At 49.0% G+C, this 13,581-nt stretch overlaps 1 protein-coding gene across 1 annotated transcript in view; it reads left to right on the top strand.

Moving 5' to 3' along the window:
• The window catches only part of RAD54L2 (RAD54 like 2), a 45,105-nt gene extending 31,999 nt beyond the window's left edge, over positions 1-13,106 (top strand). Inside the window, exons 8-22 of the mRNA XM_010162988.1 lie at positions 1-51; positions 1,336-1,532; positions 2,069-2,411; positions 4,102-4,279; positions 4,881-5,132; positions 5,750-5,868; positions 6,176-6,291; positions 7,314-7,413; positions 7,754-7,959; positions 9,244-9,419; positions 10,164-10,360; positions 10,470-10,666; positions 11,113-11,202; positions 11,749-11,841; positions 12,054-13,106. The exon at positions 1-51 is cut by the window's left edge and continues 89 nt beyond it. Of these exons, the coding sequence (XP_010161290.1) occupies positions 1-51; positions 1,336-1,532; positions 2,069-2,411; positions 4,102-4,279; positions 4,881-5,132; positions 5,750-5,868; positions 6,176-6,291; positions 7,314-7,413; positions 7,754-7,959; positions 9,244-9,419; positions 10,164-10,360; positions 10,470-10,666; positions 11,113-11,202; positions 11,749-11,841; positions 12,054-13,045 (3,307 nt within the window). The 3' untranslated portion in view covers positions 13,046-13,106. The remainder of the gene's footprint in view (positions 52-1,335; positions 1,533-2,068; positions 2,412-4,101; positions 4,280-4,880; positions 5,133-5,749; positions 5,869-6,175; positions 6,292-7,313; positions 7,414-7,753; positions 7,960-9,243; positions 9,420-10,163; positions 10,361-10,469; positions 10,667-11,112; positions 11,203-11,748; positions 11,842-12,053) is intronic.
• The last annotated feature ends 475 nt before the right edge of the window (positions 13,107-13,581 follow it).

The raw sequence follows: 13,581 nt of genomic DNA, 5'->3' as shown, positions 1-13,581 counted from the left end.
AGAGGTGCAGCCCCGCACCTTCAAAGTCCACATCCTGAACGATGAACACAAGTAGGTGCCGGTGAAAGCCCTTTTGAGCTCCTGGACTTGTGTCTTATGGAATTGTTTTTGGAATTACTGTTGCAGAGTGTTTAGTTTGGGCTAATTCTGTGCCCTTGACTCCCAGATGTTTTCTACTCTGAATTTGTTGTGGATGCCATCTTGAGAGGAGGATTTTGGTCCCTGGGAGAGATTTACTGTCTCTTTTATTCAGTATTTATATCTTGTACTTCCTTCTCACACTGCCAGTGCATCTTTCTGTTCTTCCCTAAATGCTGAGATCAAGAACCCAGTTGCAGAGACAGCTACTTCTGCAGAGAGGAGCAGAAGTGCTCTGGTTTGTTTCTGGTGGTACACTGACTCCCTGGCAGAGTCCTGGGACTTGTAAGGCGTGTCCCCCCTATTCCACATCTCTTGTATTTTAAATGTTAGATTTTTTCCCTGGGATTTTTCACACACTTAGGGATTCCTCTGCTCGACATTGTGATTTTCAGTGAATTGTGTTGTCCTTGAAGGATTCTGGCAAATTATACAGAGCCTTCTTTTCCAGAAGGGAGAGATCAATCATTGCAGATGCAGGCTGGTGCGGAGTGTATTCTTGGCTCGTGGATCTCTGCTTCTTTCTGGGTCATTTGTCTTGCATGGATCAAGACAGTGTAGTCATCCTAGGGAACTCTCAGTTCATTGACTGTGTTCATACACTTATCTGTTGAGGTCTTCACCTCCTGGGTGGAATGTACTTTGAATCTGCTGATGCTACTCCAGCCATGTGTGTACTGTTGGATAGGATCTGGTGTGCTCTGGGAAGATTGAGTGAGAACAGTGTCTGGATCTGAACCAGTTGTGAGCAAGCTAGCAGGGAAGGAATAGTTGAGGGGCACTGGCATTGGAAGAGACAACAAAAAGGATAAACAACTTGATCATTACAACCACGTACATTAGCAGCTCGTTCTGAAAATGGTTTTTGCAGAGGCAGTCTCCTCAACAGCTCTGTAAAAAGGATGCTCTCAAGTTTGATGTGCTTTTGTACATGACAAACTTCTACATCTCAGTTCCTGTAAGGATTTGTCATTCTCAACGCTGCTACCCATGGCACATAAAAGGCTTTTTTGTTTTCCTCTGTACCAGATTGTCTCAGAAAGAAACTTCATTGTATTCCTCTGTCTAATTTGATGCAAGAAACTGCTTTAATTAATTGAAAGGGTCTTTTTTTCTCAGCAGACTCCAATCCAGTGGTTCAAACTGAAACTGGAGAGAAAGCTCACAGTTTATTTGGTTGGTTTGTTTGTTTTGCAGGACAACGGCTGCGCGTGCAAAGGTGGTCAATGACTGGGTGATAGAGGGTGGTGTGCTGCTGATGGGATATGAGATGTACCGTCTCCTCTCACTGAAGAAGTCCTTTGCCACTGGCAGGAAGAAGAAAACAAAGAAACAAACTGGCCCTGTCATTATTGACTTGGATGAGGAAGACCGTCAGCAAGAGCTTCTGAAAGGTGGGAGGCCAGTCAGTCCTCGAGAGAGTGTGATCCTGTTGTCCAGCTGGCTATCACCCCTGGCAGCAGAGGGAAACAACCCGTAACTTGCTTTTAGCATCCTTGACATGATCAAACTTTGCTGGGCAGGATTGTGATTTTGGAGACAGAAGATTGTTGAGCTTTGGTTGAGTCTTTCATTTCTTGCAATGGCTGCAAGTAATCATGGAAGACAGTACACGGAACTTGGGGATCTGTCTGTGTGATTTTTACCAGTCTGATCTGATGCAAGACACTGAACTTGATGTGATGCTGGCCTTTGCGCAGAAATCAAGGGACAGTCATATCTAGTCATTACCATGTTATGCTAAATTGGAGCTAGTGTCTAGTCACATTTTATTTCCTGAATCATCCTTACTCTCTGCCACCCATGAATACTGCTTTTTTTATCTTTCAGAACTACCCCTCTTTTTCTTTTTGTGAAGTTGGTTGACCATATAAAACCAGAACTTTGTCTTATTCATCTCTAACTAAAACTTAATGTTCCTTGTCCTCAGGGATTGAGAAAGCTTTGTCTCGCCCTGGCCCAGATGTGGTTATTTGTGATGAGGGACATCGGATAAAGAACTGCCATGCCAGCACTTCGCAGGCCCTGAAGAACATCCGCTCCCGCCGGCGGGTGGTGCTGACTGGCTACCCACTCCAGAACAACCTCATTGAGTATTGGTGCATGGTAGACTTTGTCCGACCTGACTTTCTAGGCTCACGGCAGGAATTCAGCAACATGTTTGAGCGCCCTATCCTGAACGGGCAGTGTATTGACAGCACCCCTCAAGATGTCCGTCTCATGAGGTATCGCAGTCATGTCCTGCATAGCCTACTGGAAGGCTTTGTGCAGCGGTGAGTCCACAAGGAGTTCTTAATGGTGTAGTCCATGCCAACAGCTTCTTCATCCCAAATTAGCCTGCTTGTTTGCTGAGTTTATGCAGTACAGCTAATCATGCTGCCTTAGAGAATCATAGAATCATTTAGGTTGGAAAAGACCCTTAAGATCATCAAGTCCAACTGTTAACTTAACACTGCCAAGTCCACCACCACCAAACCATGTCCCTAAGCACCACGTCTACCTATCTTTTAAATACCTCCAGGAGTGGTAACTCAACCACTTCCCTGAGCAGCCTGTTCCAGTGCTTGACAACCCTTTTGGTGAATAAATGTTTCCTAATATCCAATGTAAACCTCCTCTGGCACAACTTGAGGCCATCTCCTCTCATCCTATCTCTTGTTACTTCAGAAAAGAGGCCAACACCCACCTTGCTACAGTCTCCTTTCAGGTAGTTGTGGAGAGTGATAACGTATTTTCTCCAGACTAAATAACCCCAATTCCCTCAGCTGCTCCTCAATAAGACTTGTGCTCCAGACCCTTCACCAGCTCTGTTGCTCTTCTCTGGACACGCTCCAGCACCTCAGTGTCTTTCCTGTAGTGAGGGGCCCAAAACTGAACACAGGATTCAAGCTGCGGCCTCACCAGTGCTGAGGGGGATGGTCACTTCCTTATTCGTGCTGGCCACACTATTTCTGATATAAGCCAGGATGCTACTGGCCTTCTTGGCCACCCGAGCACACTGCTGGCTCATATTGAGCTGGCTGTCAACTAACACCCTCAGGTCCTTTTCTGCTGGGCAGCTGTTCTTCCCCGGGCCTGTAGCGCTGCATGGGGTTGTTGTGACCCAAGTTCAGGACCCAGCACTGAGCCTTGTTGAACTTCATACAGTTGGCTTCAGCCCATCAATCGAGCTTCTTAGGCCTGAGTTTTAAACAGGTACCTTATCTGTCTTTGTGGGAGGTTCTTAAGCATACAGAGAAACCACAGAGGAGGTTATTAGGTTAGTAGCTCCATATTTCTCTTGGAATCTCTGTCTTGTTCAATCTGTCAACTGCAAAGTGTTCTTTATGGCTCTGTTTTGCCTTGGGGGTAGAATTAAAGTTGGTTTGCTGTTTTTGTTACCACAGACTGATAATGGAGAACAACACCTCTAACTGTATCAGAGTGACCTCAGGTTTATTTTGATGTCTTAATAGTTATTTCGGAAGTGCACTTTCTGCCATCCTCTACCCAAGGATCTGAAAGTGTTTCACGAACCCTCAGTTATGAAAAGTGACAGTGACTCCACCACCCTGGAAACAAATCAGCTTTGTTTCTTAGATGAGGGTTCTAAGATGCTGGACCAGTGATTTGAATGGAGTGTCTTAGTCATTGGCAGAGCTAAAAAAGAGACTTTAGGTCTGTCTTCTGTTTTTCAGCTGCCATGGAAAACAGGACTTTCATCACCCTCTTAACACTGCGACCGGTGCTAGAAGATTGTATCATTTGAGATCTCTGTAATTGTGCTTACAGTTGGTATTTGGCTGCAGGGAGAGTATCTCCCAAGTGTTGTGCATTAGACAAGGATGCAACTAGAGGTCTTTCTCCCTGCAACCAAGCAGGCAAGAAGTCAAAATCTTACCCTACAGGCAGTCACAGAGAGATCAGACTGGGAAATTCCCTTCCCTCTGTTTATCTCTGTCTCTGTCTTTATTTTCTCCACAGGCGAGGCCACAATGTGCTGAAGGTTCAGCTTCCATCTAAGGAAGAACATGTCATTTTGGTACGTCTTTCAAAGATCCAGCGGGCCCTTTATACGGAGTTCATGAACCGGTTCCGAGACGCAGGCAACAGTGGCTGGCTGGGACTGAACCCACTCAAAGCTTTCTGTGTCTGTTGTAAGGTAGGTTTTGACAGGAGCTGCAAAGCAATATATCTAGTATATAAGGGAAAGGCAAGAATAGGAGTGAAAAAAAGAGGTAAAAGTGTGGTTTGGCCAGGTACATCTCTCCTCAGAATGCCCTGCAGTAGCCCAGCAGAATTGTTATCCCCACTTCCAGAACTGGGATGCAAGGATGTTAAAAATCTTGTTCCAATTTGTACAAGAAACCCGCAGCCATCAACAGAACCAGAACTGGACTGATACCTTAACCATTTACCTGCTGCAGTGCAAACAAGCAGCTTCCTCTGTGTTTGTGCTGTGTGGGCTGCGTAGCAGCCTTCTGTTTTGTTCTCAGGGAAAGAATTTGACAGTTTTAAAGTCAGGAGAGCCTCAGTTAAGAGAGTTCATACCTTGTGTCATGGCAGAATCATGCTATTTTACTACCTTAATGCAGCCAGACTGGCTTTTTCTGCAGTGCCTTCTGGTTCCATATGGGGATGGTGATGAGATGATCAAAACATTAGTTCTTTCCTTTGAATAGCTGTAAGGCCTTTCACTCCACAATCGTTGGCAGGCAGCAGGTCAGCGCAGGCCTAACCACTTTCTTTTCATACTCCTTCAGATCTGGAACCATCCAGATGTGTTGTATGAAGCTCTGCAAAAGGAGAATCTGGCAAATGAGCAGGATTTGGATGTGGATGACCTTGGCACAGCAAGTACTAATTCCCGCTGCCAGCCTCAGGGAATGAAAGTTAAAACAGAGAGTAATGCTTTGGCATCACCAGTTGGAGAAGCTACTAATAGCAAGTTCCTTCAGAGTGTCGGCTTCAACCCCTTTCAGGAGAGAGCAAATCAGGTTGTTACGTATGAGTGGGTGAGTACTACTGCTGGAAAACTCCTCATTTGGAGAATTACAATGAACATAGACTAGATACTTACTCTGAAAGACTGTACCTCTTTTTGGTAGGACAGTTTTCTGAACTAGAGCAAAGAAGACACTCTTCTGTTTAAGAGTTGGGGATTTCTCATCGATTTTCTCTGCCACAGAGCATCTTGATAAGCATGTCTGTATGGCACTGGGTAGGGATTTTGGGACTCTCATGAGGCTGGAATGTGGGCAACACTTTTTTATACCATTGTTTTCATCTGACCAAAAAGGTTGTGGACTTTGTTATTCTAAAAAAAGTGTTAGGGTGAAGTTTAACCTAGATAACATGGTGGTAAATCTAGTGGGCTGAAGGAGAGGTCTTGAGATAGCGAGTCATGAGAGGTTAAGAGGATGCTCATTCATCCATACTCCAAGAAGTTTGTCATTTGGAGCTTCTGGAATGGAAGGTAGCAGCAGTAGTTGGGAGTAACATTGTCACCTGGACCTGACTGGATGTACATAACCTCTCTGCAATTATTTATTTCTCTCACCTTGAGACAGGATTGTTGAACTAAACAGGGAATGAGCAACTCCACCTGTAATAGTCTCCTGTTTCTCGGTAGGCCAAAGACATCTTGTGTGATTACCAGACGGGAGTCTTGGAGAACTCACCCAAGATGGTGTTACTGTTCCACCTAATTGAGGAAAGTGTGAAGCTTGGAGACAAGATCTTGGTCTTCAGGTAAGTAAAGTATCAACAACTGATCCTACAGTCACTAAATGCTGGAGTAGCTGAACCCCTCCTGGTACTAGCAGATCGTTACCTGGGGTGAGTGGTGTGGCAGTTTCCCTTTTCTTTGTTGTATTAGATCCTGATTTTCCTCCATGGGTTTTATACTTCTGCCACTATCAAATTTACTAGTGAGAAGTGTGCTGCCACAAACAGGGTTTAACAACCATCAACGCTGTCATGGTGGGGGAAGAGTTCTGATACTCCACTTTTGCTGCTGTGGGGGGCTTTCTCCTGAACAAAGATTTTGGTTTTGCAGCCAGAGCTTGTCCACGTTATCTGTCATTGAAGAGTTTTTGGCAAAGAGACCAATGCCGAGTCCTCCAGGGTCAGATGGAGGAGTTCACAACTGGGTCCGAAACATCAACTATTACAGTGAGTGCAGCCAATCCTCCTCTCTTTTGGTGTGACGCTATTTGATCCTTTTGATGGACTAATTCCTGAAAGTCACCCACCATCTTCTTGTAGTTGTCCCTGGGTGTGAAAATGCTCTTCTGAAGCATTCTTCTGATGAGGTGTCTTTCAGATTGTAATTACTTTAGTTGCTTGGGAAGACAGTGTCAGTTTGATAGCAACTGATAACTCTTAAATCCTTTTTTTGACATCTTACTCAGAACATGTTAGACATCTTTAACATCTCACTTACACACTAGTGCTTTTTTAAGTTTTAAAAGATACTTTTTGCTTCCTGTTTGGCTGTTTTCTAGATCTTTCTTCCCAAACCAGAATCACTGTGGAATGCTTTCACTAGTGCAGGACTGTGAATTTCTCCTCCCCTCTTCCCCAGCTTTAAATCTTGTTCAGGGATGGGTTGTTGCTTTGTGTGGCTACTTTACAGGCCAGGACTGAGAAGAGCAGTGGTTATGGTGTTCCTGATTTTTGCAGCGCTCCCAGAAGCAAGCTGCTGCTGCCCAGGACAGAGACGTGATCCCCCCTGCGCTCCTTTAGACCAGTACTCTCAGTGCTCAGATCCAGTCTATGGGGTTTTGCTAAAGACTTTCACAATTTTACTTTCTCTTGGTTCCTCAAGCTTCCAGCATACGAGGCCTTTGTGCCTGCTGCTCTTGCTTGCTTTGTGTCTTGCCTAATGCGGAGCCTCAATGGGCTTGGTGCATTGTAGCACTCCCAGTCTCAGCCTTGCCAAGCTTGAGTAATGTTTTCCTTAATCTTTCACTTGAACAAATCCCAACCTAGCTGGCTGCATTGCACCTGCCTGGTTGGGCAAATTAGAGGTACAGAGTGGTCCAGTTGAGGTCCTGTAGTCCATGACTTGAGGAAGACCTAGAATTGATTGGGAACCAGTGCCAAAGCTCAGTGTTTAGGAAGTGGTTTTGTTCTGATGGGATATTCTCCTAAACATACAGAGCATTTAAATGTGTCCTTAATTTCCTTCTCAGGACTGGATGGCAGCACCTCTGCCTCGGAAAGGGAACGACTGATTAACCAGTTCAATGACCCCAGCAACACCTCTGTTTGGCTCTTCCTCTTGTCCACACGGTAAGTTGGCTAGAGCAGAAAGGCACAGTGGAGGACTTGCACTGATGCTCTGTATGCATGTGGGTTTTCAGTTCTTAACTTCCTTCGTAACATGCTCTAGAGACTCTATGAGATGTTAACACCATCTGCTTCTGAATTCCTTAGGGCCGTAGAATTTTAGCCTTAGTCCTTTGCAACAACTTAACAACAGTCTTGGAAACCAAACATGGGTTTGAAGTTGCCCGTATGACTGGAGGGAACTTTCCATAGACACCTCAACTCTTGGCTGTGATGGTTGTCCTGCCCAGAAGCTTTGACAATTGGCCAAGGCAACAATTTGAAATTTGCTTTTAATTTCTAGTGCTGGGTGTTTGGGTGTCAACCTCATTGGAGCAAACAGAGTGGTAGTGTTTGATGCTTCTTGGAACCCATGCCATGATGCCCAGGCCGTGTGCCGAGTGTACCGCTACGGGCAGAAGAAGCCATGCCACATTTACAGACTGGTTTCTGATTACACCCTTGAGAAGAAGATCTATGACCGTCAGATCTCCAAGCAGGGCATGTCGGGTAAGTGTGGATGGACGTGGCACTCTGCTCTTGACTTTCACTTCTTTTAGCTCCTTTAAGTCCTGTTTCTGTGGTTTCCGTAACTTGTTTTTTAAGGTTGAAAACCAGATAGCCAAAGAAGTGAGAGACACTCTCCTAGGGTTATGTTTGATGTTTATGAGCTGGCAGTGACATGAGACCCTCTAAGAAGTTTATGGCAGAGCAGTAGAGGTTGTAGAACCAGCATCCTGCAGCAGGGCTGTGCTATCAGTCCAGTGCAGTGCCATTTACTTTCCCTGCTGCTCTCCTGGCTGCTACAAGAGACTGGAGACCTGGGGAGTGGTCATCCTGTTTCCCCTGTGCTTGGGTATTACTTGTCTTAAAATGGGCAGTACTTATTAAATAGCTCTGTACCTCCATTTCTCCAGCAGCAAGTGAGGGAAAACAGTGAAATTAAAATATATATTGATACCTTTGGCTGATAGTGCTTACTTAGGAGCCAAGAACAATTAATTCATTCCAGTTCTGACCTGCTCTTGTACCAGAAGTATCTTTTGTGCTGGCTTGTGCCAGCTGTTGAGCTGCATTTGTAGAGCATGCAGCTGAGGGTTATGGTGACCCAAAGAGTTCTGCTGCCTGTGTTCTTTGTCTCGAAACTCAGCTCCAGAGGCAGCAGCCCAGTGTGATCAGCTCAGTATGCTATCCTGCACTCGAGGTGGAGTCCTCTGGCAGCTGGCCTGGCTCCCAGGACAGTCCTGGATATAGAAGTTTTTCTCCACGTGCTCCCATTTGCCCTGTGTGCAGGAAGGAATGTCCAAGGAAAACTTTCAGGCTCTTGCAAGGGAGGGACTGTGGCTGCTTTTCTGAGCTTTCGACTCAACAGGGTTCTGTAAATTTCAGTTTCTGTTTATGAACTTGTGCATTTTTGGTGGGATTTGCGGAAGGGTATGGACTGATGTGGCTGCAGGTCTGTCCCAGGGCTTGTATGTTTTCAGCCTTGTGATGTGAGATGGGACACCATCCGTAATTAGCTTCATGTTGCTGCATGCCAGGAGCTCAGTGACCTGCAGTGCATTGCTGTGCAGTCTGGAGCACAAAGCATTTGTCAGCCTGACTTGGTCAAACAGGCTTATCTCTGAACGTGGCTGATGAATTTTCTCTGTGCCCTGACATTTACAGAAGGCTTCTGAGGACTGTGCAGGTTGCAAGGAGGGAGCTCTATTAGGACAGGAGTGTAGGAAGTGCAGCAGGCAGCAGTACCTGTCTCTTCCCTTCTCTGCTCACTCTGTTCCCTCTGTTTTCCAGATCGGGTGGTGGATGATCTGAACCCAGTACTGAACTTCACCCGACGGGAGGTGGAGAACCTGCTGCATTTTGTGGAAGAGGAATCTGACCCTGCTCAGCTCTCCCTCAATCCAAGCAAGATGAAGGAGTCTGTTCTACAATTAGCCTGTCTCAAGTATCCTCACCTCATCACCAAGGTAAGAGCAACCTGCTTCCTTGCTGACACAGCACTGTACAGGCAGGACAAGGTCTGAAGGAGTCTGGCTGTGTGGTGGGGACATGGTGGCAAGAAGGATGCATCTGTGCACTGGTGGGAATAGGTCAAAAATCCTCTAGAAAGGGCCCTAAGAGCCCTTCCCTTCCCTTAAATATCTTCTACGCATTTAGAGACACCTCTGTCCTGGACAGGTTTGGGAGCAGGGTGTAGGGCACCCCTTTCTCCAACTTGGTGCTGTGCCAGGAAGGTGACAGTGGCATATCCCAGCTTGCTGCCAGCTCTCTTCCTGGGGTGGCTTTAAAACAAAGCTGGGACAGCCAGCACTTGCCTGTGCTGTGAAGAGTTTCATGGGTAGGGTGGTGCCATGGGGCTCTAGTAGCTGTGTGATGTCTTGGCAGGCTCCGTCCTTGCACTCAGCCTGGCCTGTGGCTGGTGGGTTTTGCTGTGTGCTGGTGGTAAGCGATGACCTTGGCTGGGCAGGCTTAGTGATAGTGAGCGAGGGCTTAGCTGACTGTCAGTCTTCAAGCTGAGCCTTGGTCACATCCACAGCGTTGTCCCACACATGCTTCACCGTGACCAGCTCTGTCTTCCAACTCCCCTCTTCCCTGCTCCAGCCTGGGCTGCAGGCAGCGCTGATGCAGGGACTGGGTGGCTGCCATTTGGGGCACGTTGGTTCCCTCGTGTGGTGTGTTGGTGTCAAAACCTCAGTGCTGTGGGTTTGCAGGAGCCTTTTCAACATGAGTCACTGCTGATCGACCGGAAGGAGCACAAGCTGACCAAGGCAGAGAAGAAAGCAGCCAAGAAGAGCTATGAGGAGGAAAAGCGAGCGTCCGTCCCTTACACCCGGCCGTCCTACGCACAGTATTACCCAGCCAGTGACCAGAGTCTGACAAGCATCCCTGCCTTTAGCCAGAGGAACTGGTGAGTACCTGCCTCTTCCCCTTCTTCCTGTAGACATGAAATGAGGGTGCAGAGGATGCTTAGCCCTGTCAGTGGGTGCACTGCACTTTCCTCCCTCTTCTCTCACTAGGCGACCAGCCCTCAAGGGTGAGGACAAGCCAGTGGCAAGCGTCCGCCCAGTTCAATCCACCCCCATTCCTATGATGCCCCGGCACGTCCCCATGGGCAGTGCAGGATCAACCTCAAGTTCCAACCCTGCTGTCAACTTCCCCATCAACTATCTACAGCGAGCCGGTGTCTTTGTGCAGAAGATTGTCACCACCACAGGTGAGTTGTTGGTGCTCACAGTGAGTTGAGTTGTGATGCCCATGGTGAATTGAGGAGCAGGGTGAGTTGTTGATGCCCACATGGGCTGTGGACAGACAGACATCAGAGCCACTGATACTGCCTCTCTGCATTTGAGTGGTTCCCTTGTACCTGGAGGTCTTTCCCTGCAGATGTGTAAGGGGCATGGGCCTGGTGGGTTGTTGTGAGTGAACTCCCCATGAGAGTTCACTTTTTGGGATAGGGGAGATGCTGGGCCAGAGCTGCATGACTTTTGCTTCCTTGGAGCCTCTGCTGCTTTCCTGTGCTGCTCAGAAATAAACCCAGGGCTTAATTCTAGCTCAGCACATAGGAGAGACCACTGCACTGCAAGCAGAGGGGGTTGGTGGTGCACCTGTGTCTGGCATGTAATTTCACAGACACTGTTCTGTTTCTTTCCTCACTGACAGATATCGTGATTCCGGGTACAAACACATCCACTGATGTACAGGCAAGAATCAGTGCTGGTGAGAGCATCCACATCATCCGAGGGACAAAAGGTAAGTCCCTCTGTCTTTGTAAGACCTGGGGGTAGGGCCCTAGCCAAAGAAAAGGATGTAAAAGCATGAATCTGTCCCTTGGGAGGAAAAGAAACAAGAAGGGGAGGAGATCTGGACTCTGCAGTGGCTCTGTTGCAGCCCATGCTTTGAGTGTGCTGTTGTAGCTGATGCTTTGGGGCTATTGCAGCTGTGGCTGCTGCTACCTCTGAGAGGAGCTGTGGAACTTTGTGGCCTGGTGTCTCGTTCTCACAACGCCCACTTGCATGTACTGGGGCAGCCGAACACTTCCTGGTGCTCCCAGAGCAAGTTTAGTCCCAAGCATGAAGTTCCACTTTTCCCACCAGCAGCACATCAGGAGGGGGTGAGCTCCAACCTGGGAAAGCTGAAAGGGTGGAAGTGAGGAGTGAGGAAGGGGGAAGAAGCCCCCACTGATCTCCCTGCATGATCTGTGGGCTGGCCTTATGCAGCGCTGCTGTCCTCTTCATGCCTGGGCAGCCCCATGGGCTCGTGGAAACCGTGACTGCAGTTGTTGTGCCTCTGTTCCAGGGACGTATATCCGGACCAGCGACGGGCGGATTTTTGCTATCCGGACCACTGGGAAGCCAAAGGGCAATGAAGACCGTCGCACAGCTGCCTCAGGTAGGGGCTTGTGTGAGGCTTGCTCTGTGCTTTCCTGCCCAAGTGTCTGAGGTGGTGTTCCCTGGCTGCCTTCCGTCACGCCTGTGTTCAGAGCTGACCCCACAATCTTCCCATGATGTCCCCACCTTCCTTTCCACTGTTGCGTACTTCTTGGCCCACAGGTTTTTCTCCAAGATTGTCTTTCTCACCTGCCTCCATCTCCTTATTTCCAGGCTCCCAGAGCTCTTCGCTGGAGTCCACAAGCAATGGCAGACACAGTGCCTCATCACCGCAGCTCCCCAGCGCAGAGGAGCTCACTCGGCCCATATCCCCCGACAGCCCCGAGATCATCAGTGAGCTGCAGCAGTACGCGGAGGCAGCGGCTGCCCGGGAGTCCCGCCACAGCTCTCCCAGCACCAACGCAGCCCAAGCCCACCCCGCTCGCACGGACAACGCGCCCAGCTTAGCAGCTCGAGGAGGCGAGCAGCGTGTGGGGGGGATTCACTGCGTGGCTCCCTCTCTGTCTTCAGCCCAGCCGGCCACTAGCCAGCACGTCGATGGCCACTCGGTGTTGGACTTACGGGGCAACAAGCGCAAGTCGACCTCTCCGTCGGCTCCGGAGGAACAAGCCCGCAGGCAGCAGAAGAAACGCCAGTTGCCATCGTCCGTGCAGCCGTACGAACACGGGTACCCTGTCTCTGGTGGGTTCGCCATGCCTCCTGTCTCTTTAAACCACAACCTAACCCATCCATTTGCCTCCCAACCAGGAAACTCCTTGTACATGGGCACTGGCTCCTCTTATTACCAGCTGCCCAATTTACTCCCAGACCCTCATCTGGTGTTCCCTGTGACTACTGACCCTCTGCTGACAGCCGGCACCGCCAGCTCTTCTGCTGCTACCTCAGCCACCGCCAGCGTCCCCTCATTCATGCTCAACCCTTCTCTGACGGGGGTGCTGCCCAATTACTCGCTTCCCTTCACGCAGTCACTCCTGCCCGAGCCCAGGATGTTTGCTCCTTTCCCAGCCCCCGTCTTGCCTAGCAGCCTTCCCAGGAGCATGGCATCTGCCTACCCTGGCTACATGTCCCCTCACTCGGGCTACCCAGCCGGGGGCCTCCTTCGGTCCCAGGTGCCTCAGTTTGAACCCCAGGAGGTCCCAGAGGTGGGATGCAGCTCTAATGAGGAGGACAAAGACGACGATGTTATAGAGATCACAGGGAAATAATGGGTGCAGCTCCTGCTGGGTCTCAGCTCTGCCAGGAGGCAAAAGTTGCAGGACCTTTTTGGGAGTCAGGATTTCCCCTCTGGGCCATGGCAGTGGGTGGAGAAGGATGTGAAGGGTGTGGCGTGGGGGTTGTTTTGTTCTTTTCATTTTGTTTTGGATTTTTAGCTGTCAAGGATCTGAATTGTATTAGGGGCTGGGAGATGGGAGGGGGATAGAGTGGACCTGCGAGGGCCAGGGGAGCAAGAGCCAGGGGAGGAGGGAAGCAGCAGTGCAAACCATAGGAGTGCCTCCCTCCCAGCTCTGTCTGTCTGTCTGTCTCTGTTCTCTGTCTTGTCTGGAAGGGGGAGGCTTGGTGTTGCGAGTCACTGCCCTTCTCAGGCCTGGAGGCACGGGCTTGACTGCTGGCAAGGCCGAGCTCCCTCTCACATGAACTGCCTTATCTGTGAACTTCTCTCACTCCGGGAGGTGTGGGCCAGGGAGGTGACTCCAGCAGAGGTTGGGGACAAGGCATTTTTACTGGGGAGGGAGTGGGAGGG

The sequence above is a fragment of the Antrostomus carolinensis genome, unplaced genomic scaffold (assembly GCF_000700745.2).
Source record: "Antrostomus carolinensis isolate BGI_N321 unplaced genomic scaffold, ASM70074v2 scaffold5232, whole genome shotgun sequence".
Classification (NCBI taxonomy): Eukaryota; Metazoa; Chordata; class Aves; order Caprimulgiformes; family Caprimulgidae; genus Antrostomus; species Antrostomus carolinensis.
The sequence above is the reverse complement of the archived record's forward strand: the minus strand, read 5'-3'. Positions and strand labels throughout refer to the sequence as shown.